The 26,917-nt window shown below is 37.7% G+C and overlaps 1 protein-coding gene across 1 annotated transcript in view; it reads left to right on the top strand.

Annotated features, from left to right (window-relative positions):
- The window catches only part of LOC139732501 (inositol 1,4,5-trisphosphate receptor-like), a gene marked incomplete at its 3' end in the record, with an annotated part of 116,967 nt that overhangs the window by 37,612 nt on the left and 52,438 nt on the right, over positions 1 to 26,917 (top strand). The window contains exons 3-6 of the mRNA XM_071643362.1: positions 4,016 to 4,131; positions 9,523 to 9,609; positions 22,993 to 23,151; positions 25,091 to 25,189. Coding sequence (XP_071499463.1) covers positions 4,016 to 4,131; positions 9,523 to 9,609; positions 22,993 to 23,151; positions 25,091 to 25,189 — 461 coding nt within the window. The remainder of the gene's footprint in view (positions 1 to 4,015; positions 4,132 to 9,522; positions 9,610 to 22,992; positions 23,152 to 25,090; positions 25,190 to 26,917) is intronic.

The following is a 26,917-nucleotide window of genomic DNA, read 5'->3' as shown; positions in this document are numbered from 1 at the left end:
TCTTTTAATATCATCACAAGCCCCTTTTTACACTTTCACGGATTGCTTCACGGATGACCACGGATCGTCATCCGTGGTGTTCCGGCATGCAAAATATCGATTTTCCTTTCAATGCCGGTGTGAATGCGGTCCCAACTGGTTGTCTACACGGACAAGTACGGAAGCTACAAGGACAAGTACGGTGCCTACACGGACAGACAAGGAATGAACGCGGACCACAGCGAAAACGATACGGAGCTAACACGGATATCAAGGAAGAGCACGGATGCAACTGGGTCCCTTCGCGGTGTTTACGCGGATATCCCCAAAAAGTTGACACATTACATTTGCTTTTTCTTTTGATACTTTATCATTCTTGGGCGACATGCTTCCAGAGCTAAGTAATATGTAACAAGCACACCAGAAAATCTACAGCAGATTACATACGCATCTGCTTGTCGACATCATAAAGGCATATCTCTTTGTTGCTAAATCTCATTTTGCGGGAACATAACAACATAAACAAAGCAAAACAAACTAAGACAAATCAACCCCCCCCCCCAAAAAAAAAAACAGCAAGAAGATGTGTGTGGGTCACTGAAGATTCTCATGCGATATAAACCTACTAGGGGAGTCGATTGGCTGTACTGATGGGTGAAGATGTGAGCAAATTTCATTGACTTTCTGAGCTTGTATTCGCAAAATATACACGAATTTCTCATCCCGGATGGAGCCGATGCTAATACGGACTTTCCGATGTCTTCACGGAGGCAACACGGAGTAGCCGGTGCCGACAAGGAAGAGTTTGTATTGATTTCCATCCGTGATGTCCGGGATGAAAAATTAAGCAAGCTCATTTTTTTTTCGGCGGACATGCCGGATGATCAAGGATGATGTCGGATGACTTCACGAAGTCAACACGGTCATGCCGGAAATAGTACGGATGACCTCGGACCGACGATCCGTGGTCATCCGTGATGCAATCCGTGAAAGTGTAAAAGGGGCTTATAGCGACCAATTCTTCGCACTCGGCCGTGAAAAAAAGAGTTCCGTGTGTGTGTGTGTGTGTGTGTGTGTGTGTGTGTGTGTGTGTGTGTGTGTATGTGTGTGGTTTATTTTGTATGTGTGTGTGTGTGTTCCCGAAATTAAGACATCATCTCCCGAAACATAATGGCAAGTGAAAACATTTGCATAATTTTCCTTTGGTGCTAGTTTCTGGTTGCGGAAAGTGGGCGAAAAAAAAAATCCGCCTTTACAGTAAAGTTAAAAGGCGAACGCAGATGACATTCTATGGTATGTTGACAACATGAAATCAAATTTTTTCTTTGTTTTGTTTCTTTTTCTAAGAATAACAAACAATAAGAACAGTTAACAGGGATCGACAAAAGCGGGATGGACAGCTGAAACAAGTTCTTCAGTCGAATTCCCGTTCGAAAGCTGGACGGAATCTCTCTTCCCGCTCTAAAATTTTACAGGACGACATAAATTTTAACAATTATATTGCAACCATGACGAAGGCCGACGACCAGTTGAAGTAAATGCCGCAACAAAGTAAAAAGGTAAACCTGGTATTAAAATACACAGATTTCATTCAATGATGTGTCAAAGAACACAGAAATCAATGTATTCTATGCAGCTACAAACATGACAGAAGTCAACGGAGTTTATCAAAGAAAGACAACCAGCTGAAATAAGTATAAGAATGTTAGTCTAGTTCCCGTTTGGAAGTCGGACAAAATCTCTCCACCTGAAGCTTAACAATTAATTCGATAACAGTCAAGTTTCCTTACAAGTCGTCGTAGCTACCATCAACCATCTTAGTGACCAATTCTTCGCACTCGGCCGAGAAAGAGAGTTTCGTATTTTACCGAAACCAAGACATCATCTCCTGAAACATAATGGCAAGTGAAAACATTCGCATAATTTTCTTTTTGCGCTAGTTTCTGGTTGCGCAAAGTGGGTGAAAAAAAAAAAATCCGCCTTTACAGTAAGGTTAAAAGGCGAATGCAGCTGACATTTTTTGGTATGTTGACAACATGAAATCAATATCCCTTTTTTAGCATAACAAACAATGAGAACAGTCAGCAGGGATTGACAGCTGAAACAAGTTCTGCAGTCGAATTCCCGTTTGAACGCTGGACAGAATCTCTCCGCCCGCTCTAAAATTTTACAAGACGACATATTAATGTTAACAATGATTACAACCACGCGAAGGCCAACGACCAGTGGAAGTAAATGCCGCAACAGAATAAATAGGTAAACACGTTGTTAAAATACAAATATTTGATTCAATGTTGTGTCAAATACCAAAAAAAAAATCAATGTATTCTACAGCAAAAAATATGACAGAAGTTGTCGGAGTTTGACAACGAACGGCGACCATCAAATAAGTTTTGCAACGATGGTCAGTTTTCGTTTGTAAACCGGACAAAATCTCTCCGCCGTGTTTCCTACGCGTAAAGACAAGATAATACAAATTCAATGTCTATCGACTGCGGTCAAGTCTCCTTTCACATCGCCGTAACTACCATTTGCACAAAAGACGGAATGTCAGCCTGTTATGCCAGTAATGGTAATTCGTCGGGACGATATGCGACGTTTTAGATCACACGGATAACGGGCTTTATGCTGTGACAAGTAAAGCTGAACAAAACATAAACTTGAACACGAACGGCATTGAAACGAAGCCATATAGTCAGGACGTTTCCCGACGGTTGAACAATGATTCGTCGGGAACGATATGCGACGTTTTTAACAAAAAGAAACGCAAGGCACAATAGAAGCCGAACTTTGAAAATAGCTAGTAAGTCGGGACGAAGAGCGACGATTAGTGAAAGGGAATCCTTTCTCTATCGTCGCTTATCGTCGGGACGAATAAACAAAGGTATGAATAGAAAGTACGTGTATTCATATGCACGGTTGCTTATTCATATGCACGTGACGCCTGTTCATATGCAAATCATCAAACATGCACAATGCGACATCGTCGCGACGAAGATATCTCTCTATCAGGTTTTTCTGTGGTGCCTAAGTCCTTTGTATTTTTCTTCTGTCATTAGTACAATAATGTGATGCTGTACATAATTGAAAAGATCAAGAGATTCATCGGTGTCAGTTAAAGTTTGATGAAAGAAAATGAAATCTTCTCTTGATTTCAAAGATTGTGTGTTGATCTTTAATAGCGAAAGAGGAGATGGTGCAAAGACATAGGCTAGAGGCATGGGTAGTATTGTGAACATTCTGGCAGAGGCATGCTAATTTGGACAGTTAGAAGGGAAAGTTTCCTCATACATGATGTTGATTTATGAAATGTAGAATGTTAGAAAAACACATCACAGAAATGCATGGAATGTTGGGACAATCCATTCAAAATCTACAAATTTTGAAAGATGCGATTTGTAAATTTTCCATGTGCCATCCCCTGTAGATTTGAACTCTGCAGCAAGCTATTGTGTCAGAATAGTACTACAATATTAACCCGTTCCATGTGGGAACATGGTGGCATCTGTAGTAAATCAGTGGGGGTTTCAAAATTTAGTATGGAATGGGTTAAGGAGGTTTAAAAGGAATTTGTAAAACTTTTCTTTTGTTATGGAAGTACACATTGCCTGCACTTCTTACCAAGACATGTACAGACAAGTATCGTTTACCATGCTCTCAGAAAGAGCTTGGTCAAGTCCTCCCGTAGATGTCAAATAGACAGCAATTCCCATTTAGACAGGGCAACACATGGAATAAAAAACTCTCAAAATTCATATCATATGAATGAGCTGTCCCATTTTCTTCATAGCTCCTACTGTGTGATTTAGTATGCTTTCTGCACTTATTTGATTCACTTCTAACATGTTTTGGGAAATATTCCCTTTAACCCATTGAGGACGAGTCCCAAGCATACTCGGGCAAGTGTCTATTGGAAATGCGTGTTGTAGCAAAATTAGTCTGTCCTCAAGGGGTTTAAAAAAAGAGAAAACTGTCTATGAAGTATTCATTGGTGTTTGTTTTTCATTCTGTCTAATTTATGGTATTTGGTAAACAGACTGCCTCTTCAAGATCTGTCCTATGAACCGGTACACGGCGCAAAAGCAGTTCTGGAAGTCCGCCAAGCCAAACATCTCGAGTGCCACGGATGCCTTCTTGCTCAAGAAATTACAGGTACGCAACCTCAAGAAACTTGGGAGGGGAAAGATGACATCCATTTGTTCTTGAACTGAAATCTTTTCCATGTTCAAGTTGACTGTAAAGATATACAGTGCACTTTCGTCATATCGAACATGATCCCCAGAACCTTGTTATAACCGGAGTTACCTGTATTGAACTCAAAGAAACGGAATGATAGTTGTTCATATTATAAGCTTGAACTAACTTGAGAGAATTCTGGACTGATGGGACCGAAATCTCAAACATACTTTCAGTCACATCCATTGTTCAGGTTTAGTCCATTGACTAAAGCAAGCACAGAATAGGTGTACCTTTCACTGCACATATATCAACCTGTGGCTAATACTGTAAAACATGATATATTCGAGTCATGAAATTTTCGTGAATTGGATCCGAAGGCCTTTTCGCGGCATGAAATTTTCACGAATTGCCACTGGCATTCAATGCATATGGTGTAGACAAGAACTTTCCCGTGCGTTTTAATTTTGTGAATCTTGGCTCTCGCGAAATTAGCGAAATTAAAATGTCGTATGCGAACATTTCTCGATTCACAGTATTGGATGTCTGTTGGCACATGCAATCTCTCTCATGCACGTTTATGCAGAAAAAAAAAATTGCACAATTCATGGGCTAAATTTAAGCTACCTTTATGACTTTGGGCCTTGAATATCACTTGCTTTTCTGTCCAAGCATTAATATTTGGTGCAATCACATGGAATTCAATGAGTGAATGATGGCATGACATCAAAACTCTTGGCAAATGCACAGCATGTAGAAATTGGGTATTTTTTCAGTAATTCAGTAACTACATTTCCCTGTCACCTCAAATAGTCATTAATGCATTGCCATTCAGAGACAGCCATACTTTTGATGCAGTGGCACTAAAATTGACTGAAGCAGCAATTGTACTTAAGAGCTCATCCTCAAACAGTTCAGCCTCAATCCCCTTTGCATAGATTTCTGACTGCATTTTACTGTAAAAGTAGAAATTTTCGCGCATTTCGCGCAACGAGAAGCTAGCGCGAAAATAAAAGCACGCGAATATTTTTGCATGCCGTATGTTCCAGTACTTGATGTCTTGATTCCGCGGAATTAAAAACACGCAAAAGTCTTCTGACACGGCCAAGCGCGAAAAATTAGTCGCGCGAAAATATCCACTTTTACAGTAATAGTATTTCTGTCTCCCCCCCTCCCCCATGCCTGGATTGATGGTTATCTTTCTCGCTTTCTTTATTGCTGCCACACACATACTGTACATGTACACACACAAACACACAGTCTCTATCTTATCTGTATAAGTCTCAGTATGTAATTGAAGAACTTATATATATGTAATTGAAGAACTTATATATATGTCATTTCTGAAAGACGCTATCTGGAAGCTGGAGAATCAATGGAAAGAAGTGTGGACCCTCTGAATAGGTACCAGCCAACTAGAGGATATTAAATTCTGTCTTTTCATAGTCCAGAATATACTTCCATCTCCTCCCATTGATTCTATTTCCCTGAATGTCCAGCTTCTGTGAGCCATACTATAACAATCAGTGAAATTGGTATCATCCTTGAATTGGTAGGCAATAAAAAGTCAGATTGGTTACTGTCATTTTTTCTCTCTCCTCATAAATATCCCTTTTAGCCTCAAAGAGTTAGGCAGGTAAGAAGGGGGGAGGGGGAAGGAACACACCAACATATTATGTGTAAGGATGACGATGTCTACTGTGCTTTCAATTCCATGTGGGGGGGGGGGATGAAGAAAGTCCAAGAAAACAGAGAAGAAAGGAAAAAGCATTGAAATGATTGAAAGTTAAATGGCTGAAATTCTGTGGTTGTGGTGTAAACAAGATAGTAAACTGGAGTCTCTCTTGGCTTGTTGAGGAGAGAGAGAGGGAGAGAATGAAAAGGGGCATGAACGATACATACTGGGGAAAAAGGATGAATGAGACGTTGTAGAGTACTGCAAGCATTTGACAGAATGAAATGTCATTTTACGGCAACGGTGTATTTATTTCTTATTTTGTGTCGTTTGTAAAGCTGAGTGGTAGGCTCAAGCAAATGCCTGTTCTCTGTCAGTGGATTGTATGGACTAGCGGATTGAAGCAAAATTTTGTATATATATGTGCAGATGGTGATACAGAAATACAGTGTAATTACAAGTTGAGGTAAAGGCTGATACATTAACTTCTTAATTGGGACGAGGGAGGGGTTGTTAGGGAAATATATATTTTTTTTCTATGTCCAATTCTCACCACGTATGAGAATGAAAATCACATTTTCACACATAATTATATTTGTTCCAAATATTCTGTAACATTTTATGTTTCTAATGGTAAAATCCTGACATATTAAAAAAACAGGACACACCGGCTTAAAGCTGCAAGATTTGCCATGGGATCACATGTCGTCAAGAAAAGTGCATTATTGTATGTGTAACATTATCTGAGTCAAAGGAGTTTCTGGACAGTCTTTAATCAAAGTAAACTAAACTTATCATAATATATTATATCTATACCACAGAGAGCTAGATGAGATTGATATGACAAATATGAAATGTATTGTAACCTACCAATACTAAAACCCATGTCAGTCTCGCCTATAAGGGCTACAACGTGTATATGTTTACTTTTCATAGTTCGAGGTCAAGTCTCAAGTTGGCACAGAAGTGTAATTAGCATGACAAAAAAATAAAATGAAAATAAATACAGCTGTAAATGCAATCCAGAGTGATGGTTGTGATCCTACCCTTTAAGGTTTCACATCTGTAAGTGTTTTCTGGTAGGCATGTGTGTTTTATAAGTTTGTTTTTGTTTGCAAAGCTGATGGTACATAGATTTAATATGTTTCATACTTCTCAACCACATGAAACAACATGTTACATGTATACTGCACCCCTGAGATTTTTAGGTTTTAGCTCAATCCCTGCTTCTAAAGATGTTTTTAAAAGTTGATTATGGTTTTTAGCCCTGAAGAAATAACAGGTGTAGAGTATCTTACAAATGCCAAAATAAATGGTAGTCCCTCAAGTAAGTACTAAAGAAAAGCATGCCCAGACCCCTTGTGGTTGAATTTGAAAACAAATTTGTATTCATAAAAGACAGTTGACTGGTTCCTTTAAGATGGCATTCCATGTTTTGAAGAATATCATTCCCAGCTGATATCATGAGGCCCTTTCAAACACATCTGAAGTACCATAGCAGTTTTCAACAAATGATTTTTGAAAGCAATGCAAAGAACAATAATTCTTGTGTGTGTCACAAAAAAAACACACAAAACATTACCAATTGAAGGGATCTGCATAACTGTGCAAAAGTCGGTCCATCTATATTTTTGTTTTGTGTGTAAACTCTTGGGATAATTGTCTTCTCCTTGCCTATTGTGTGTAATGAATGAAATAGCAAACATTTTAATCCCCAAATCCATTTATACTGTATGTGCTTGTGGTAAGGTTTCCTGGGATCATGCTTCGGTCATCGTTAAAGCATGGGCAGTTCAGAGATATTCATGTACATTTATAGAATACATCACTTGCTGTGGAATGGGTTGTTTTGGCCATGTGTGAATGACAGTGGATGTAATCGATTGCTGCTTGATTCTTTTGCATAAAGGTACCCATATACAACAGTGGTTGTACGCATCGGTTCTAAGTGACAATGACGGGGCTGGGAAGGTTTCATCACATTTGAACGTGTGAGACCTTTAACTGTGCACAAAGTGTCATGCGATTGCTCTCTGCTCATCCCACTTCAATTCACTTTTTATCCCAGGCTTTGTAATCGATGTCCCCACACTGTTTGTGTCAATACTTCTCTGTTTGTAATCTGCAGGTTGTTATGCTACCGAATTGGTCTCGAAAATGAGCAAATAATTGCCCGTGCCCACGCATTCATCATTGTTGTAGTGTTAAGGGGCAACAGGTCAGATATTGCAACTGAACAAATCGAAAATATACGGCACAGCCCCTCGTCGCGCCGAAGCGCGTTGATCATCGTCCCATGCCCTGTTTGAAGTGGATGGGTTATGGCAGTTTGTTTAACCAACTGAGCATTGGTTGTGTGCTGCGGTAATCTATAGGGTAGTATTGGATATCACTGATTGACATGTTCATGATCAGTCACGTGGCTGTAGGCATGAGGGAGGAGAAGTTAGTATTGATGACCGAAAAGGTTTGGAAAGGTACAGAGTTTGAAAAATGCACAGAATACAGTAGATAATTCTAATAACAAAATTGTTCTTGGTATTTTGTTGGGGGTGTGTAGATCTGTTTTATTCAAAATTAACAACTGTTTTTTTTTGGGGGTATTAGTATAATTGGTAACATATTTTCAAATAATTGGTCAATGAATGTGACCCCTAATGCAATATATCTATAAGAATACATGAACAATAAGATAATAAATATTAGATGAACCCAAATTTCAAATAATTTTCATTTGTAATGCAAGAGAGCATACTGATTGACAAGTGGCTGCTACTACACATAGTATGTACATGAATCAAACTTTTGTTTGAATCAAGAACATTTGCTGTCATGGTAGATTGACAGCAAAGACAAACTGTGCAAGGTGCTACATCAGCACTTGCCCGATTGGCCAGGGCAAGTGAAAATCATATTCAGGCAAGTGTTTTTGAAAAATGAGAACAAATGCTTGACGGAATTGGGCAAGCAAAAAGTTTTGAGGCCACCTTTTTCACTTATTCTCCCAACAAGCCTACAAAGTCAACCATACAAAAGCCCAAAGATAATGCGCTTTATAGTTTATTTCAGCAACTTTCCGACATTTACGTGAAGAAGCCCCAATGCAATGCAACGGCTACACTTGATCGAATCAAGTTTGTAATTTCATCGTGTTTAGGCATGCGAATCAATGTGTACTGTTTATTCAAATGATTGTGATTTGTAAAGCCCTTGACTAACGCCTGATTTTCTTTTCTATGTTATTTCCTTTTGTTCTGGACTTTCTTTTCGGGCAAGTAAAATTAATTTCTGGGCAAGTGTTTTGCAGCAAAGTTGAAAATCTGCTTGCCTGACCGGGCAAGTGGTAAAATAAAGTTACTAGTGTATGTAGCACCCTGCAGTTGTGACAGTGCTTCATCTTCTTTTCTGTCATGCGTTGAGGATGTGTACATCATTAATTTAAGAATTGCCAAGAAAAACATTGAGGCTGGAGTGTAATTACTTCCATTATGACTAATTGCGTATTTATACTATTTCTTGCTGTATTATTCTTCCTGTCTGTGGGGATGTGGAGTATCATAGTCTTTCAGAGTTATGAAATCTGTGAAGTAATGTAGTTTCAAGAAACTTGTTTGACAGTATGGAGTTCGAGAAACCTCTTTGACAAAACACTTGTGGTGGTTGTTTTTTTAATCCCTTTTTACGCCTTCCAGCATGCAGCAGAGTTGGAAAAGAAGCAGAACGAGTCCGAGAACAAGAAGCTCCTGGGTAGCGTCATCCAATATGGCAGTGTTATTCAGGTGAGTGCATTTGAGCCTCTGGATCGAGGATTTGCATTTTCAGGCTTGTTGTGGTAAGCGCAGGCTTTGACACGCATTGAAAGCGAGCAGCGATCTTTGGCAGGCCTTCTCAATTTCCTCCAATATTTGTGAGAAGAGGACATTAGGTGTAGCGGAAACTTTGTTTAAAGGGGTCTGAGGCATAGCATACTCTGTCCTCTGGTTGTAGAGAAACAGATTTCTTTCCATTCTGTTTTTAATTGCTTGTATTTAATGATATACCAAAATGAATAATGTAGTGAAGAAAATTTTCTGTCTCTCCGGTCTCTTTGTTCTAAATATTTCCTTATTAGTAGACCAGCCAAACCTCAAAAAAGGCTCTAGATAAGGATTCGACGGCATTTTTTGTTAATGCTCCGTTCTCATACTGAAAGTCATGCAAAAATACTAAGGAATAGCGTACGGCCGGATGTCACGCGCATTTTTGCCGAAAAATGTCATTTTTAGCACAAAATTCAGAAGCATGTCAAAAATCACGATTTTTATTTTTTGCTTGCATTCAATTGATATTTGAAAGATCATGAGTTTCAATTGTCCCTTTTAATGAAATTGCAATTTAAATGTGTTTCCTTAGCAATTTAAAAAGTCATTTTGTACAGCCATATATGGGGCTCTCAAATGTTTGGGTGTTGTTTTCTCGAAATAATATTCACAGATTAATTAACGTTCTGCAAAGTTTGTTTTTCCAAGCTAATTAGATGATCTTCCAAAAGTAATTTAATGTTTTATAAAACTACAAGTGCTTCTTTAATTGAATGTGTCAATATTATTTCTAGTTTTCTTGAAGAAATCTTTACTTTTGATCAAAACTCTGAACTTGCAGGAACTCAGAAAATGCATTTTCGAGCATTTTCCAGTAGCCCCGCGCAGCTTGTGTGCGTGCGAATACTTAATACGTGTGCGTACGTCTACCCCTACGACCTACGAGCTAGCTACAGGTAAAATCTCTCGCGCGAGAGCTGCATGTTTCGGTCGTTGAGTTGGAAACGTGGTGACTGAAAAAGGGACTATTTCCTTCGAATGTAAGTAACTTAGTAAATAAATACATAGTTCTTTATTGCACTGCATAACGGAACTTAAAAAACTGTTTTGATCTAACAGTTAGATATACAACTTTGATCTGAGACTTGGTTAATATCAAGGTTCAAGCGCTAGTACTACGTTAGGCCGATGTCTGTAATTAATGTATTTCGCACCGATCCCGTGGGCGCGGGCATGCCTACCATACCAACCCCCGGGCCGCCACCCGACCGTGCCGGCGGTGCTTGTTAGTGGAACACCGATTATTCCGTAAAGCACGTCTTGACACGGTGCGAAAAGAGGCCTAACAAACATTAGGTCTACGTCTAGATTTAGGTGTCTTGTTCGGTCGATCTAGGTTTGTAATCTATGGCCTCATCACATGCAGTTGGACTGAATCCTCGTCTACTGTTAGGTCTAATCTATCTAACGGTTACACTCTCTCTAACTGTTAATACTAATGTTAGTGTTGGACATTACTAGCTAGTAGGGGTAGTGTTACTCTAACGTTAGTGTTAGTGTTAGAATGTACGGCTACGCCTGTTATTATGCCAAAACAATTCAATCGGGCTAGGCCCTATGATAGTATAATCACAATGAACTTAACACCTAACGTTAGCACATTAGCAGTTGTATGACGTGGACAGTACAGGCCCAGTACTACTAACGTTACTGCGCTGGTTAGATGTATTTGTAGGGCTAGAGCCAGGTCCAGGGCAAGGGGCTGTAGTCTATACAGAAGGTGTAGATGTAGATCTACCAACGTTTAGAGTCTAATATACTAGACCTACAATATAAAGTCTAGGGCCGGGGGTCTGAAGCATAAATAGCTGGCGTCTGGAATTAGGATCGATACTAGGTCTAACCTTAGTCAAGATCTGGGCCACTGATTCTACCTAACGTTAGAGGTTTCTAGTAACCTACTACTCATATCTAGGCAGTTTTGTTGTAAAGACCCAGCTTACTAGGCCCAGCTAGACCTAAGTTTAGACATCTAGAGGTTCTAAAATCTATCCATAATAATTATACTATATATGTAGGCTAACTTTGATCAAAAAGTTCATGTTAGAACTAACATTAGAAGATCCGAACATTAGCTCTAACGTAAATTAGCTAGACTAATATTAGTCTCTAGAGCAGAGATCTAAGGTTGATTCCACTCTTTCTGGTATTTGTAGACCTGTGAGTTCAGAGAGAGAAAGTGTTCAGTCCTGACTGCCAACATCTCCTAATCTGTGAATCATTTACATGTACTCTTCTAGTTTACAAATAGATCTAGTCAAAGAGGAACTACAATGTATTTAGAAATGTCTTTACTCATAAGTACCAAGTTCTTATGTTAATGTCTCAAAGAATAAAGGTTCATTTGAAAAAAATGTAAATATTACATTTTTAATGGATCATTTATACCGACTCACTGAAACCTAAATATCTTCCTTCTTCTTTTTTAACTTTCTAAAAAGCTAAAAAAAAATATCATCTTAATAAAAGAGATATGTTTTTAGTAATAATTGATTTGCATGGGGAACAAAGAAAATTATGTCAATGTCAAGATGCCTTTTCAAAACAATCAAATTTCAAATTGATTTTATTTTTTGTTCACTGTTAGCTTATAATGCTCTGCTTTAAAGATGAAAAAATTATTTGAGTCATGTTGATTTCTGTTTTCAGCTAGATGTACCAACAAGTGGACAGACTGAGTCTTGTCTTCAAACTTCACCAGAGAGAGAGAGAGACATAGGCCTATCCTGACTTGCCAAAATCTAATTGTAAAGACTGAGCTCTTTCTACCTGCAACAAAGTGCAGAACAACCAGAAGGGAAGAAACGGTAAATGTCTTAAATAGCGGTCTCATTTGAAATATCTTTTAAATACTAACTTACTAAGTGTTTGTTTATCAAATGTATCACTTTAGCGCCCAGTTGAAAATAATGCCAAATCTAAATACATTGAGTATCAAATATTCCTATTCCATTTGAATAAATTGTAACAAGCATGTTTTCACTTTGACAGTTGCATTACAATGCAGTGTACAAGTACTTTGCAAACAAAGAGAGGAGAATAATCTTATACACTGTATCTCCATTTATATAAGAAGGGGAGCAAATCTATGATCAAATGTGTATTCTTGTTTTCTTGTAAATTCATTGCATGTTCTATTGTAGAGGATCATATGAAAGAATGGTATTCTATCTACTGAAGATGAGATCATATAAAAATCAAACATAAATGTAATCAAGTAAGATATTATATGTAATGAAATATTTCTCAATCATGTCAATTGGCAGAAGTGTTTAATGTGTCCACAGATGAAAATACGTCTGTAGTCTCAAATCAATTAACTTTCCATTGTTATTATGTTGCGTTAAGTATGACGTAAGGGTGATATGCTGTGATGTATTGTTCTTTATTTTTATCAAGGTATCAGCAACAAATGGACATGCTGAGTTTGAGATCACATCGACTAGAGTGAGGGGGAGATAGAAAGATGTCTTGACTGCGACGTGAATGCCCTTTCCAGCTCACAAGTAAGTGTCAACGATTTAAAATCAGGAATATCATCTCATGAATACAAACCGATTTATGCAAGGAAATCATATCCTAATCCACATACAAATGAGAGCATGATACAATCAAATATTTGTGTACAGGAATTACAGGTGTCAAGATGACTTCCATCCTATATAATTCATTTTCAGTAAGATATGGCTTTAGAGCATCAAAGATGATAATAACAATGACATGATTAAAGTATACATGTAAGACAACTTTATGTTGACAGTGATCTGAAGATCCAAAATCTCATACTAAGGGATTCATGAGATCGTGATGATTAATTCTAATTTATGATGAATGTGTTTGTTTTTGTTGCAGTATGATTATCCTGTTTCACTCATAAAAATGATAACTTATTTAAGTTTTTGTTAATTGTATTTCCGACCAGAATTAGCACAAAGTGGACAAAATGTACCCTGCAAACCGCAGCCAACTACGGACAAGAGAGAGAAAAAAAGAAAGAGACAGATGTCCTGACTACCAACTTCTAATCTGTGCATCCTGTACTCTATTTCGAAAGGAAATATGGGAGGTAAGCAATAATACATGTAAAATGTAAACCCCAAATATGTTGGAATATTTGTCAAGCCTTTGACATCTTGACCAAATTTTTGACTGTCGATCGTTCATTGGGCAGAAAATTAACGCACGTTTTGCTAAATGAATGCAGTAAAGCATATGCATGTAGTCAATCACTCCAACAACGAAGATTTACATGAATTAACGCTGATTATTTTTTTTTAGCCTCTGTCAAAAATGGTTGCAGGAGTTTTTATGTTGTTGCAGTCATCCATTCACACGCACATCTGTCCTATTCTCATCTTGCAATAACTTAACATTTACTCAGCAGATCATCTTCAACTTTGGTTTTATACAGAAGAGATGATTACCTGCTGAGCCTTGTACAAGTAGCATTTTAGTCATTGTGATTTTGCTGCTGATTGTAAATTACAGGGAAACCCTGATTTTTATTGACTGTAGAGCATTGCTACCATGACAGTGTATTTACCTTCGGATGGCAAAGTTACCATAACCTCTAAGCAATTTGACTTTGATTAGTTATGAGGGTATTGATGTGAAAGGTCACGGGGACATTATATGCACAAAAGTGTTGAATGTATCCAGTTGCAGTACAGTGCACTCCCGTTACAACGAACACGGTTATAACGAAATTTCGTTATAACGAAGTAAAACTTCTGGTCCCAAAATTATTGCCATTAAAGTCTATGGTAAAAAATTCGGTTATAACGAACACGGTTATAACGAAATTTTCGTTATAACGAAGTCTTTTCCAAGCACCACTGACAAAGAAAAACAAAAGAAATGTGCTTCGTTATAACGAAATGTGGATGGCTTCCGAAAATACGTAGCGGAACAAGCATTTATAGCGTCTCTGCATGGGCGAACGCGTCCCATCACTTTGTGTTTGCTCCGTGTGTAACGCAGTTTCCGAGGGGAACTTGCGTTATTATAATACAATAATCTGAAATTGAATAACTATTTGTTTTATTGTTCACAAAGCTTTCCAGTGTATGATGAGTATTCAACAAACAGAATATAATATATCCGTGGCTTCCTTGTTTTCGTTATACAGTAAACCTCGGATAAGTCGACGTCGAGTGAGTCGAAAATCACTTAACTCGAAGCAAAATAAAAAGTCCCAGTTTTTCCCTATGTATTTTCTCTAAGAATTATTTGGATAAGCCGAAGTACGAGAGTCGAATTTCGGCTGTGTCGAAGTCAAACATTCAGTCCCTTTTGTACAAAATACACGTAGTTTACATCACTTGAGCCGAAGAAGATTTCTCTGGTATTCTCATTACATTTAGAGGAGAATAAAAAATCGGCATGTCGCAGAACCCCGTCCCTGACCTGCTGCAGGTAAGCATGCACACTCACCGTACCGCTCCGCACGCATGTCGAATACATACACATGTCATGTATACATGTATACACACAGCACATCGATCCATACTTTATCCATACACACAGCACATCCATACTTTATCCATGTCAAGCCAGAACTCCTTGGTCAACCAATCGCTGCTTTAATATTTTAGTGACAGGCCAAGTGGGCGGAGCTTGTTTGTGCGTGCCCGGCTGGCTGTATAGTTTTGTTCAATGGAGATGGGATGGGCCTGGGAGAGTGTTTGTCTCATGGTAGGTTGACAGAGATGGCTACCTATGTTGCACCATAGACATAGCACATGCACATTGCCACGTTAGCGCAGACATTCTCAGAACTACGTTTAACTACACTAGTATTGATACAAATTCCATGTTCAATTTAGAACAAAATAAGAACATTATCTTCAAGAACAGACAAATTTGAATGTAAACACACACACACGCACGCACACACACACACACACATGCATGCAAATGTACTATAATACATGTACATAACTGTGAGTCGAAAAAAAATCGACTCTCGCGAGAGTCGAAGTTCACTTAAGTCGACGCATTTTTGTCAGTCCCGAGAGCTTCGACTCATGCGAGGTTTACTGTATATATTGTATTTGTTCGGTTATAACGAAATTTCGTTATAACGAAAGAAAACTGTCGGTCCCGAGCATTTCGTTATAACGGGAGTGCACTGTATCAGGCAAGCACTACCTTGAAATTCTTCTGAATGGAATAAAAAGCTTAATGGAAAGAATTGGATATTTGGATCATGAAAGTTTCCTACATTTTATATTTCGTCGTGTACTCACGGTTAAATTGCTACAATTAGGGTCTACTCTATAAAATAATATACTTTACAGTTTCAAGGAAACACTACATATAGAGGAAATCAAGTAACCGTATGTCTTTATTAGCGTATTATGTCACTGTGTCTTCACCAAAGATTAAAACGCCCATGTCACATTCCTCATCAAGTACAGACAGATACACCATTCTTTCTCTCTCTCTCTCTCTGTCTCTCTCCAGAAACAACCCTGCCAGGCTATCCGGTCCGCATCCAGATTCCGTATGAAGGATGTCATCAGAACCTGAACTTACATGTGGAATGCATCCATTTAAACTTCTCAAATATAATCACAATGTGCTTTCAGAACTATTATAGAAGTTGAATATATAAAAGACATGTGTATATATTAGAAATTTCTACTAATCCAGATTAAATGCTTCTTTTCTAAGCTTTTTTTTAATTTTTTTTTCCTCCTTAGTGATGAAGTAAAACAAGGCCTGATATCAAAAAGGGCACAACACTACTTGGCAAAGAGCATTTACAATATGATTTGATATAGATTTACTTCCAATTTTGACGGCAGCATTAAAGGGATGAGGGATGGTCTACTTTTGGTTGAGATGGGGGGCTGAGATGGAGATTTTGTAAAATAATGGGAACCCTGTTATGAAATATTAAAGAGTAAACAATACCAAGAGGAATTCCAAATCTATTCGTTAAAAATTGGTTTTGAAAAGGCTGAGATGTACAAAAACAAAGAGGTCCTAATAAAAGGTGGCACCCACTTCTAATTATTATCATTCTGTGTCACTTTTTAAAACATTTCTCGGCCGTTTCAAAACCAAGAACTTTAATCAAACATACTTCAAATTACTCTAAGAATTTGATGCCCTTTCATATTTCATAAGTTGTTTTCATTTGCTTGCAAAAAGTTAAAGTCTGAATCTCCATCTCAACCAAAACTATACCATGCCTTTGAGACTCAGTTACAAGCCGCATACTAGTAGTTCATGGAAATTGATCCTGTTATTTCCTTTGAAGCCCAAACGCCAACATTTTAATCCTGTCAGATAGGAATGTCTTTTGTTTTTGTTTTTATGGGGGGGGGGGGCAACAAAAGGGAAGTGAACTTTGCCTTTCTTCATCAGATGGAGGAAAATATTTGACATGTTAGTCAGAAAAAAAAAGAAAACTGCACGTTGAAGTGCTTAAAAAGAAAAATTTCACAAAGTAACAGTTGGTGAATCTGAAGGGAAATAGCATAGAGCATGTTTTTTCTTTTCAAGTTTAAGATATAAAAGAATAGTATGTAGCTTAAAGGAATGAACATAAGTAAAAGGTTTCAATCCAAACGCCAAGTACAAGAAGTAGTGAAAAGAAAATGTACTGTTCAAGATGTATGTTTTGCCAGGTTTCTTTCACATGTGCCATAATTGTCATGATGTTGGTAATACTGTAATATATGTTAGCTATTCAGGGCCCCAGCAATGTATTCTGGTACTTGGAATAAGGGAAAGTATTAGAGGGAAACACTACCCATGCATTTTGGAGAGGTGATTTTTTTTTCTTCACTGAGAGACGAGTATTCAGTACAGATATCTTATCACACTGGTCTGCAGAACACAAAAATAATATCAGACTAAAAGTAGATTTTTAAAAATTTGGCAGTCACCATTCTAATTTAGTTGTACATTGACGAAAGTTCAATGCAACAGCGTACAGTCATAATTAGCTAGGATATGTTACCACAAATTGTTAAAAAGATAGAGATATTGAAATACTGCTTAAAGAGAAAATTTTGTTTTTCTAACTGGTCTAACGTTTGTGATGCTGGACACATTATAGTATATGTCACATTAAAAAAAAAATTGAGGCTATCAATGCAGTTAATGTAGTCAACGCAATTTGTATTGTTTTTCAAACTCTTTGGATGTATGTCACAGATTTGTTCATGAAAGACATTTTTACTGAGGACTCATTCTTTTCTGATGCTTTTAGTCATTTAAAAAGATTGCTTTCAGATGGATTTTTTTGTTTGTTTTTAGATGTCCACAAATGGAGACTGAGGTTCTTTACCTTTCAAAACGAAATACTGTTGAAGAGAAATAATTTTTTGCAGGATTTAAGCATGTTCTTACTGTGTATGGTATTCTAATCAGCATTTTGGTAACCAGCAACATAGATGTCAAGTGCTGCTATTCTAGTAAATGTACGCTAATGGCAAATCATTGTTTTAAAAAAGAGAAATTGCCTCGTTTTAGATATACTGTTTACTGTATTTCATTCGTGAACGCTGTTTGAGACGGTGGTTGCGGGCGTGTGCACATTGTGTAGTACGTTTTGTTGGTTGACTGGGAATTTAGAGTGTTGGTGATAACTGAAATGATTTTTTTTTCACAAATTTGTGATAATGTAGAAAAAAAAATCGAATTGCAAACCAACAAGTTGTTACATGTCTGCTCCAAGGACATAGAACTTGGCCAAGGATTAATATAATCTGCAATATAGACTCGATGATATAACCGACTTAATGATGGGAAGGGGAAATGAGGCTGTTACTGCATTGTACGCATTTCACTTCTACTTCCTTTCTACTTCTTGTTTTCTCTTTTGAGGGTGATATTTGCCTTACTTTTTCACACAAATCCGGGATACATATATAATATTCTTATGTCGCCAAATAAGTGTGCGTTCCAAACAACGTTCATGTAAACAATCAACCATCATAAAAGAAACATTTAGTATAAGTCTTCTGCGGGAGAATAAATCAAAATAAAATGCAAACACCTCGCCTTAGAACATTACAAAAGTAAAAGTGATTTCGTGCCTATCCCTTGCAGGGCTCCGTTTCAGGGCCTGAGAATGCAAACTATATAGCATTATGAATTCCAAAGCATTCTCGGTGGAAGGGGTGAGTATGCAGGATGGGAGATTTGGTATCGTAATTATTCCCAGTAACACGTGATTTGTTATTACGGTTTCCATGACAACCATTTCCGAGCATAGTAAGCAATTTATATATAACTCTTAGGTTTCATTGTTAAACATAGATTAGTTAGATTGATACATTTTTCACAAAAAAAAATGTTTCAACAATTTCGTACGTTTTACAATCATGAATATTTGAAATTTTCAGGGAGTGACCTAATGATGATCAGTTGCCATGGTAACAACACTGCTGATTTTATTTTTTTTTGCGGGGGGGGGGGGGGGGGAAGAAGCACATTTCAGTCATATCAAGGTGCCACAAAGGGTTTTGCAGTCAGATATCCAACCTGTCCATTGACTTCGCCAATTATGTAAGATAAATACCTACACGCACTATACTATGTACAATATATATGGGCTTATGCTATACATTCGATTTTTCATTCAAAATGCGCGTCCGGTAAAAATACATCGTCCCATTTAGGATAACATAAAACGAGTTATCTTTCGCCTTATCTTGTAATTTCTTTGCTGCATAAGATATCAGAATATATATTATATTTCGGAAAAATAAAAACTTTTGAATAGATTGATTTAGGTAGTTTAAAAAAACTTTGAAATATTGGTAGATTTTACAAAGTACAATTTTGAGTAAATGAAGTTTATATGTTTCATTGCGCCATATATGTGCGTGTAAAAATTCTACATTCAAATGCATATTAGTCAGGTTCTAAACTTGAAATGGAAGATAACACATTTCTAGTTTGAAAGGTACTTATCAACCATTACTTATTTCGGTAAAAAAATAAAAATCGTGATTTTTGACATTCTTTCAAATTTTGTGCTAAAAAAGGCATTTTTCGGCAAAAACGCGCTTGACATCCGGCCGTACGCTAAACTTGAGTATTTTTGCAAGACTTTCAGCTGGAAAACTTAGCATTAACAAATTTTGCCGTCCAAAGTAGAAAAAATCGTCTTGGCTGGCCTACTATATAGCATTGTTTTACCTCAAGCTGCCCTTGAAAATACAAAAAGCTTGGTGGAATGAATGAGTTCTCAGAATTATGTCACATTTTTCTTCAAACACCTGAGGAAATCCTCAATGTAAATATAAATGAAAAGGATACACCCGAACATGAAGGTATCATGGTCACCACGCACAGAACATTGTGATGTTTCTGTGACATTGTGACAGCCTGTTATCTCAAAGTCATAATCAGGGCCGGCGGAGCATTTTCAAAAGTGTGTGTGTGTGTGTGTGGGGGGGGGGGGGGGGGGCACTTCCAGGTTTCATGAACTAACAAAAAAAAAAAAAAAAAAAAGGTCATCGGCTCATCTCTCCCCTTTCACTTCCGGGTTTCTTCAGCTGACAAGCAAAAAAGAAGAAAAAAAAAGGTAATTAGCTCATCTCTCCCCTTCCGTACTTCCGCGTTAAAAAAAGTGGGGGGGGGGGCCAAAGTGATGACACCTTATGTATTCCTTTGTATGGTGCACAAAAAGGGGGGGGGGGCAGCCCCTGGCACCCCCGGTTCTGCCAGCCATGGTACTGTAGACCATTTGTTCAGGGCATTTTCAGATAATAATAATATTTTGCCAGGGTCTACTTCCGTTTCTGTTGTAGCAAACCCTTCGGTATATATGCTGGCACAATGTTCAACTTGCAAAACATGTTCGCTTTGGTACACTGAGATCCGCATTACATGTACTTCCTGGGAAAGTAATACCACTGTCGTATGAATAACATTAGTTGACAAGATGTCCTTCAACTCGGCTAGACAGAGACTGTCCATTGTTTGCAATCTCAAATAGCTACACGTCAAGTTCATCCGCCATGTCCTGAAAACAGCATTTCTGTGTTTTTATGCTATATCCTATAATTTTTTTAATATTATGTTTGATTCAAAACTTTACTGTAGTGATTGGTTGAAGGAGCTTCACTGGAATATACTATATTTCAAACTTTTTAAGAGTGTTGGCCTGTTTGACACTCCATGGTAAGGTTTTGGTTTAGTTAAACTATGGGCCTCGATGCCTAGAAAAGTACTGTTCTTTTCTGGGCTGTACCCCTCAGTGAATGGTACAATTTTTTCGACACCTCTACCAGTAATTTTAACCAGAAACTCTTAAGCAGGGCATAGTATTATTGTATACTATTCCTTGATAGTGTTACATAAAGTAGTAAAATCATTCTCCAATTCAAGTTCCTTATACAATATATGATTTTTCATGTTGGTTGTAGAATTGTCAAAAGCCTGTAATTCCTAATATTATGACTGAGTTTTGAATTGGTAACACATTTTAAAGATCATTGTCCTATTTTTCTCTCAAATTGGCATATATTGTGTTGTTTTTTCTGTTTCTGTTTTTCTGAAGACTTTTAATGCATTTTAGCAGTCCACTCTTCTTGAAATAATGGACCAGTATGCAGTGAATTCAGAATTGCCAATTGAATGACAGAATAAGACACTTTTGACAACAAAATATCCCCAGGACTCTGTGGATCAAATCATATCTAGTTGCCAAGTGTTGTTAATTATCTGAATGAATAATCAATTAACCAGGTTGTTTTCAATGTTTGTTCCTCACAAAATAAATGAAAAAAAAAACAGCCCACACACACCAGAAAATTAGTAAGGTTTGCAAAAATCTAGGGGTTTATTCAGTAGAGCCTTTTTCTATAGAAAATTCATTTACAGTGTATGGCCAAAAATGCCAGTTCTTCAGTGGTTGACTGTGAGTTTGATTATCAAGAAGTGAGTGTATAGTGCAAATCTGAGGCATGCTGCTTATTTTATGAGATGCCTTAGATATACTGATGGAGCAGCCATCAGTTGAGATATTGTCAGCCCATCTCTAATTAAAGTATGGAGTGCCTCACATGCAATGTGTGCAATTAGTAACATATTAAACAATTAATGCTAATTAATGGTAAATGGACGTCTGCTGTCAGTGCAGTGAAAATTACCTACAAGTGTTCTTCCTCCATCTAACCTGGGTTCATGTCTATCTGAGCTTCTAGAATATTGCCACTTTAAAATGACAAAGATATATCACTTGATATAAAAATATATCAGTGGTGAGAGTGGCAATATTTGATTCTGAATGATGGATTATGCACATCCCCTCGATATCCTAGATTATGAAGACCACTACAGCAGGGAATGATTTCAAAAGCTAACTGAAGACCATGTTGATCATGATTCTAATGACAATGTGCACATTGGGATGTTGTGATGAATCGTGGTCATGGAATTTCTTGATACCATGTTTTGTGCTCTACATACATTTTGGTTGGAGTTTGTTTTGTTGTGTTTTAACGTGTCCTTCTTTCACTTTCAGTGTGATATATGTGGGAGAGAGTTCTAACTCTAATTTAAGGGATTCTCTCTGTAGGATGATGACGATGATGATGATGTTGATGATGATGGTGGTGATGGAGTTGATGATGGTGATGGTGATGATGGTGATGATGATGGTGGTGATGGTGGTGATGGTGGTGATGGTGATGATGATGATGGTGGTGATGATGATGACGATGATGATGATGATGACAACAATGATGATGGTGATGATGATGACGATGATGATGATGATGACGACCAACAGCATTTACACCAGCATTATATCTATTAAAAGAACATTGAAAGGTGCTCGGCTCCCACAATATGTCACAAACAGTGTGGTATTTACAGAGTTGCTGGAAAAGATCCAAGAGTTGTAGGCCTTTGGTTCAGATTGGAAGTTGTCAAAAGGTTGTTAGTAATTTCAAACTTAGACTTGAAGGGAGTTTTACAGATGTGGAGCAAAGACCAAAGATGCAGAGAAATAGGGGAAAACAAAGCTAGTCAATGCAGTACATTGTATCTTGTACATGGAGAGAACACTCAATCACAGGCATTAGATGGACTTGGAAAGACAAAGCAGCAGATTAAGTGAATATGTAGCACTTTGTATTCGACCAAGGAGGTACTGCTCGCCTAGTACCTCCATAGTGTGACACTGAACCTAAAAACTAATATGTGCCCAACCACTGGTCAAACTGTTGTGTCAAACTTGAAAGTTTTCTTTTCCTTCTCCTTGATTCTTACTATCGCTACCACTACCCTCATTCACTCTCTCTCTCGTTTTCTCTTGTCCGCTCCGACCAGCTGCTCCACCTCAAGAGTAACAAGTTCCTGACGGTCAACAAGCGACTGCCCGCCCTGCTGGAGAAGAATGCCATGAGGGTGACGCTGGATGCCAATGGCAATGAGGGGTCGTGGCTCTACATTGTGCCTTTCTACAAACTCAGGTCCCAGGGTGACAATGTGAGTATCAAAGGGATCGTATGGTATACAAATGATGCACAGGACAGAGTGGATCGGTGAGAATTGGATGGGTGAGTTTAATTTTGGAACTGTTTAAACCCACGAGCGCAGTGAGTGGGTTTTAGACTGTTCCAAAGTTAAACGAGAGCATCCAATTCTCCCTGATCCACGAAATTGGCCTGTGCATCATTTGTGTTGATATAAAATTCATGAAATACAACCATTTTCCCCATCATGCATCCGGTACGCCTACAACACTATATACAAGACTTGAGCCATGCGTTCAGATTTTACGGGATGCATGGCTCAACGTGGATCAGTACAAATCAATGCATGATGATTGACCAATCAGATTGCAGAGATTCTAAAGCCCATTTTATAATTCTGGTTGAACCCTAACTTCAGGTTTCTAACATTTTATGGTGAAATAATGAGAAACCTCTTTAACATGAAATATGAAAGAACATGTAATTCCTAGAGGGATTCAATGTTTATTTGATGAAAATTGGTTTTGATATGGCTGAGATATCCAAAATAGAGCGATCATGATAAAAGGGTGGGACCCACCTTTTATTAGGATCGCTTTGTTTTCCTTTGTTTTGGGATGTCTCAGCCATTCCAAAACCGATTTTCATCGGATAAACGTTGAATTCTTCTTGGAATGGTATGCTCTGTATTATTTCATAAGTGATTTTTTGGTATCCAGCAAAAAGTTATAAGCCCAAACCTCACATCCACCTATACTATTCCACCCCTTTAAAACCTGTAATGTTTGATGTACCGTGCATTTGGTATATTTCACATTGTTTTTATCACAAATTTTGTGAGTAGACTGATGCTAAAGCAAGAGATTATCAAGCAGATTTCAGTTCGTTTCTAGAGGGAGACAAATTGAAGAAAACTAGACTGATATTGTATCCATTTGCTAAAATATTGTCTCCCGCAAGACAAATGCACAGTGTGTTGTCTCGAAGTGTGAGAATCAGTGACTTTTCTTCCCAAATAAGGGATGGTATATTGTAATTATTTCTTATTCCGTTAATGTGGATCTTGATAGCAAGTTTAACCACTTGTGAAATTGACTTATAACTCTTAATTAGTGACACATACACCTGTAATCATGGCATATACAGTTTGTACTTATACAGTATATCCTCTTTCAATTCTTTATCTTCTTTCTTTCTTTCTTCTCCTTTTATTTCCTCTCTTTGTCTTCTTTCTTTTCTCTTGTATTTCGACAATGCCTCTTTTCTTTCCCTCTTCTCTTTCTTTTCTTCTTTTTCTTTTTCTTCTCCTTTTTTCTCCATCTCCTTCATCTTCTCCTTCTCCCTGTTCCATCCTTCTTCTTAAAGGGACTGTATTGTACTGGTTTAGGTGGGGATTCATGTTTTGAACATTCCTAAGTGAGATACTGAGAAACCTCTTATAAAATATGAAAGAGCATGTAATTTTAAGAAAGATTCAACATTTATTTGATGAAAATTGGTTATCAAATGGCTGAGATATCCAAAAATGTGATAATAATAAAAGACTACAGGCCACGCCTTTTATTAGGATCTCTTTGTTTCACCTTGTTTTTGGATATCTCAGCCATTTCAACACCGATTTTCATCAAATAAACTTTTGATCCCCCTTGGAATTGCATGCACTTTGACATCTCATAGAGTGGTTTCTGAATATCTTGCAAAACATTAAAAGCTAAATCCTCACCTCGACCAGAACTGTACACATCCTTTAAGCAGCATTCAGATCCAAAGTGTATATCCAAGAGAGAGAGAAAAAAAAAACCCAGAATGGAATCAGAATATTAATGTGATCAGCTTAAATTCAGAACAACTCATCAATAATTTCTTTCCCAGTCAATTGTTTTCATCCAAAATTCTCACAAACTTTAATATAGAATACTCCCTTGAAAACTATCTTTATATTTCCTGAACAGGTTGTGGTCGGGGATAAAGTGGTCCTGAATCCAGTCAATGCTGGTCAGCCTCTCCACGCCAGCAACTATGAACTGGTGGACAACGCCGGATGCAAAGAGGTGAGTAGCCCTGACCGATATAAAATGACCATGCTTGTCTTCTGATAAGGCTAGAGCTATCTTCAAGGAGAGTACTTATGATGAAAAGGTTTTTGTTGGTAAATACGACCATATCGTCCAATGTTATCGTTATTATGGCCACAATACTTGTTCCAGAAGAGGCTGAGTTAGATTTGATTGTCAACGAAAAGCCATTTCTTGTCACGCTGCACCACTTCAGCCAACAGAACCATCATACTTATTCAAATAGTGACGGCACGGAGTCTTGGAGGTTTGTCTAAGTCATTGACAGCAGCAGCATTGTGATTCCTCGAGTGCGACTTGTGGGGTCACAGAAAAAAAAAAGAATCCAAATAAAAGGAAATCAGAGGAAATCTGAGCCAGAGAAGAGGAAGTTATGTCTTGTGGTGTATATTATGTGAGAATCCTGCATTATTATACTCCCGCCCACACATAGCGTGTAAGGGGGTATATTTTTTGCCGTTTTGCAATGGTCTTTGTGCTAGCAGGCCATCCTTTCTCCTAATTCTTCCCATAACCCATAGAGAACAGAAGTGTACTTTGTACATGGTGTATTTCCTACTATTCATATGTTTGCAAGTTTTGCGAGTTGACTGAAATGTTGCCAAATGAATAAATCCTCACAAAATATTGCTGCTAATATGACACAAGTGCCCTGTATATTGTCTCCAAAGCTTTGAATCACTGAATTTTCTCTTAAAAAGGATCATGTTTCTCATACAGTCAGTATGATTCTTGATAATCAGTGCAACTTATCATGATATTATCCTACACTTGTCCCAAATTTGCAAAATATATGGTGAATACAGAAAGTATAATATCCCCTTTTTGGGTTGACAATCCTGCACGTTAAATAAAAGCTTGAATTAATGTTGCATCAAAAGAAAAACATGATGACTACCTGATGCCTGGATCTAATCTGAGTACATTATGCGAGTGGGCGTATACAGATAAAGTGTACCTGAAACAGAACACTTGTTCAGTCTAACTTGTGTGTAGCAACTACTCATTAGAGAAACACAAAATGTGGCCTAGATGGACTGATACCAGCAGTCACCATTGACAAGATGGTGGCCAAATTGATTTTATCAACAGCTAATACACATCACATACCACTGTGTACATGTCCCCTGTACATATGTTAATATAGAAAGTAATCAAGTGCTCCTGAGTGCTTGCAGCTCAGGAATGAACAAGTGCTGCAATAACCCTACTGCTTTGTTTGTAGTTTTTGTTACATCATACAATTGTGTTTGCTGTAAAAGGCTATTAATACTAATAAGCATATTCAGTATGACTCGACCACAGTGAAATGAATTGCTCACAGGAGGAAAAAAAAAAGAATACAGTTGGTGACACTGAGGACCCTGTGTTCACAATATTGACTCTGAAACTCGAATGGGAGCAAGGAAATCTACTAATGCACAAGGAATGAATGAATTAATGAAAAATTGAGACTTTAACCCTGGTAACACCACCATCATAAATTGGCATGGACATTGTATGCAAAAGGCTGAAGTTGGGGATGAGAGTGTTAAAGAGCTTGTGCCAAGATGGTCTGTGTGAAGGTTGAAGTAATAAGTGTAGAAGCCCTTTAACTTGAAGGCTTGTTTCGACATCGAGGGAAGATACAGCAAACACAGAGATGGACACGATTACATGACATTGACGAAGACTGTCAAACACTAGACAACAGAAATAGCTTTT

The sequence above is a fragment of the Diadema antillarum genome, unplaced genomic scaffold, assembly GCF_040938485.1.
Source record: "Diadema antillarum isolate AM-2024a unplaced genomic scaffold, OU_Dant_1.0 seq00000429_RagTag, whole genome shotgun sequence".
In the NCBI taxonomy this organism is placed as follows: domain Eukaryota; kingdom Metazoa; phylum Echinodermata; class Echinoidea; order Diadematoida; family Diadematidae; genus Diadema; species Diadema antillarum.
The sequence above is the reverse complement of the archived record's forward strand: the minus strand, read 5'-3'. Positions and strand labels throughout refer to the sequence as shown.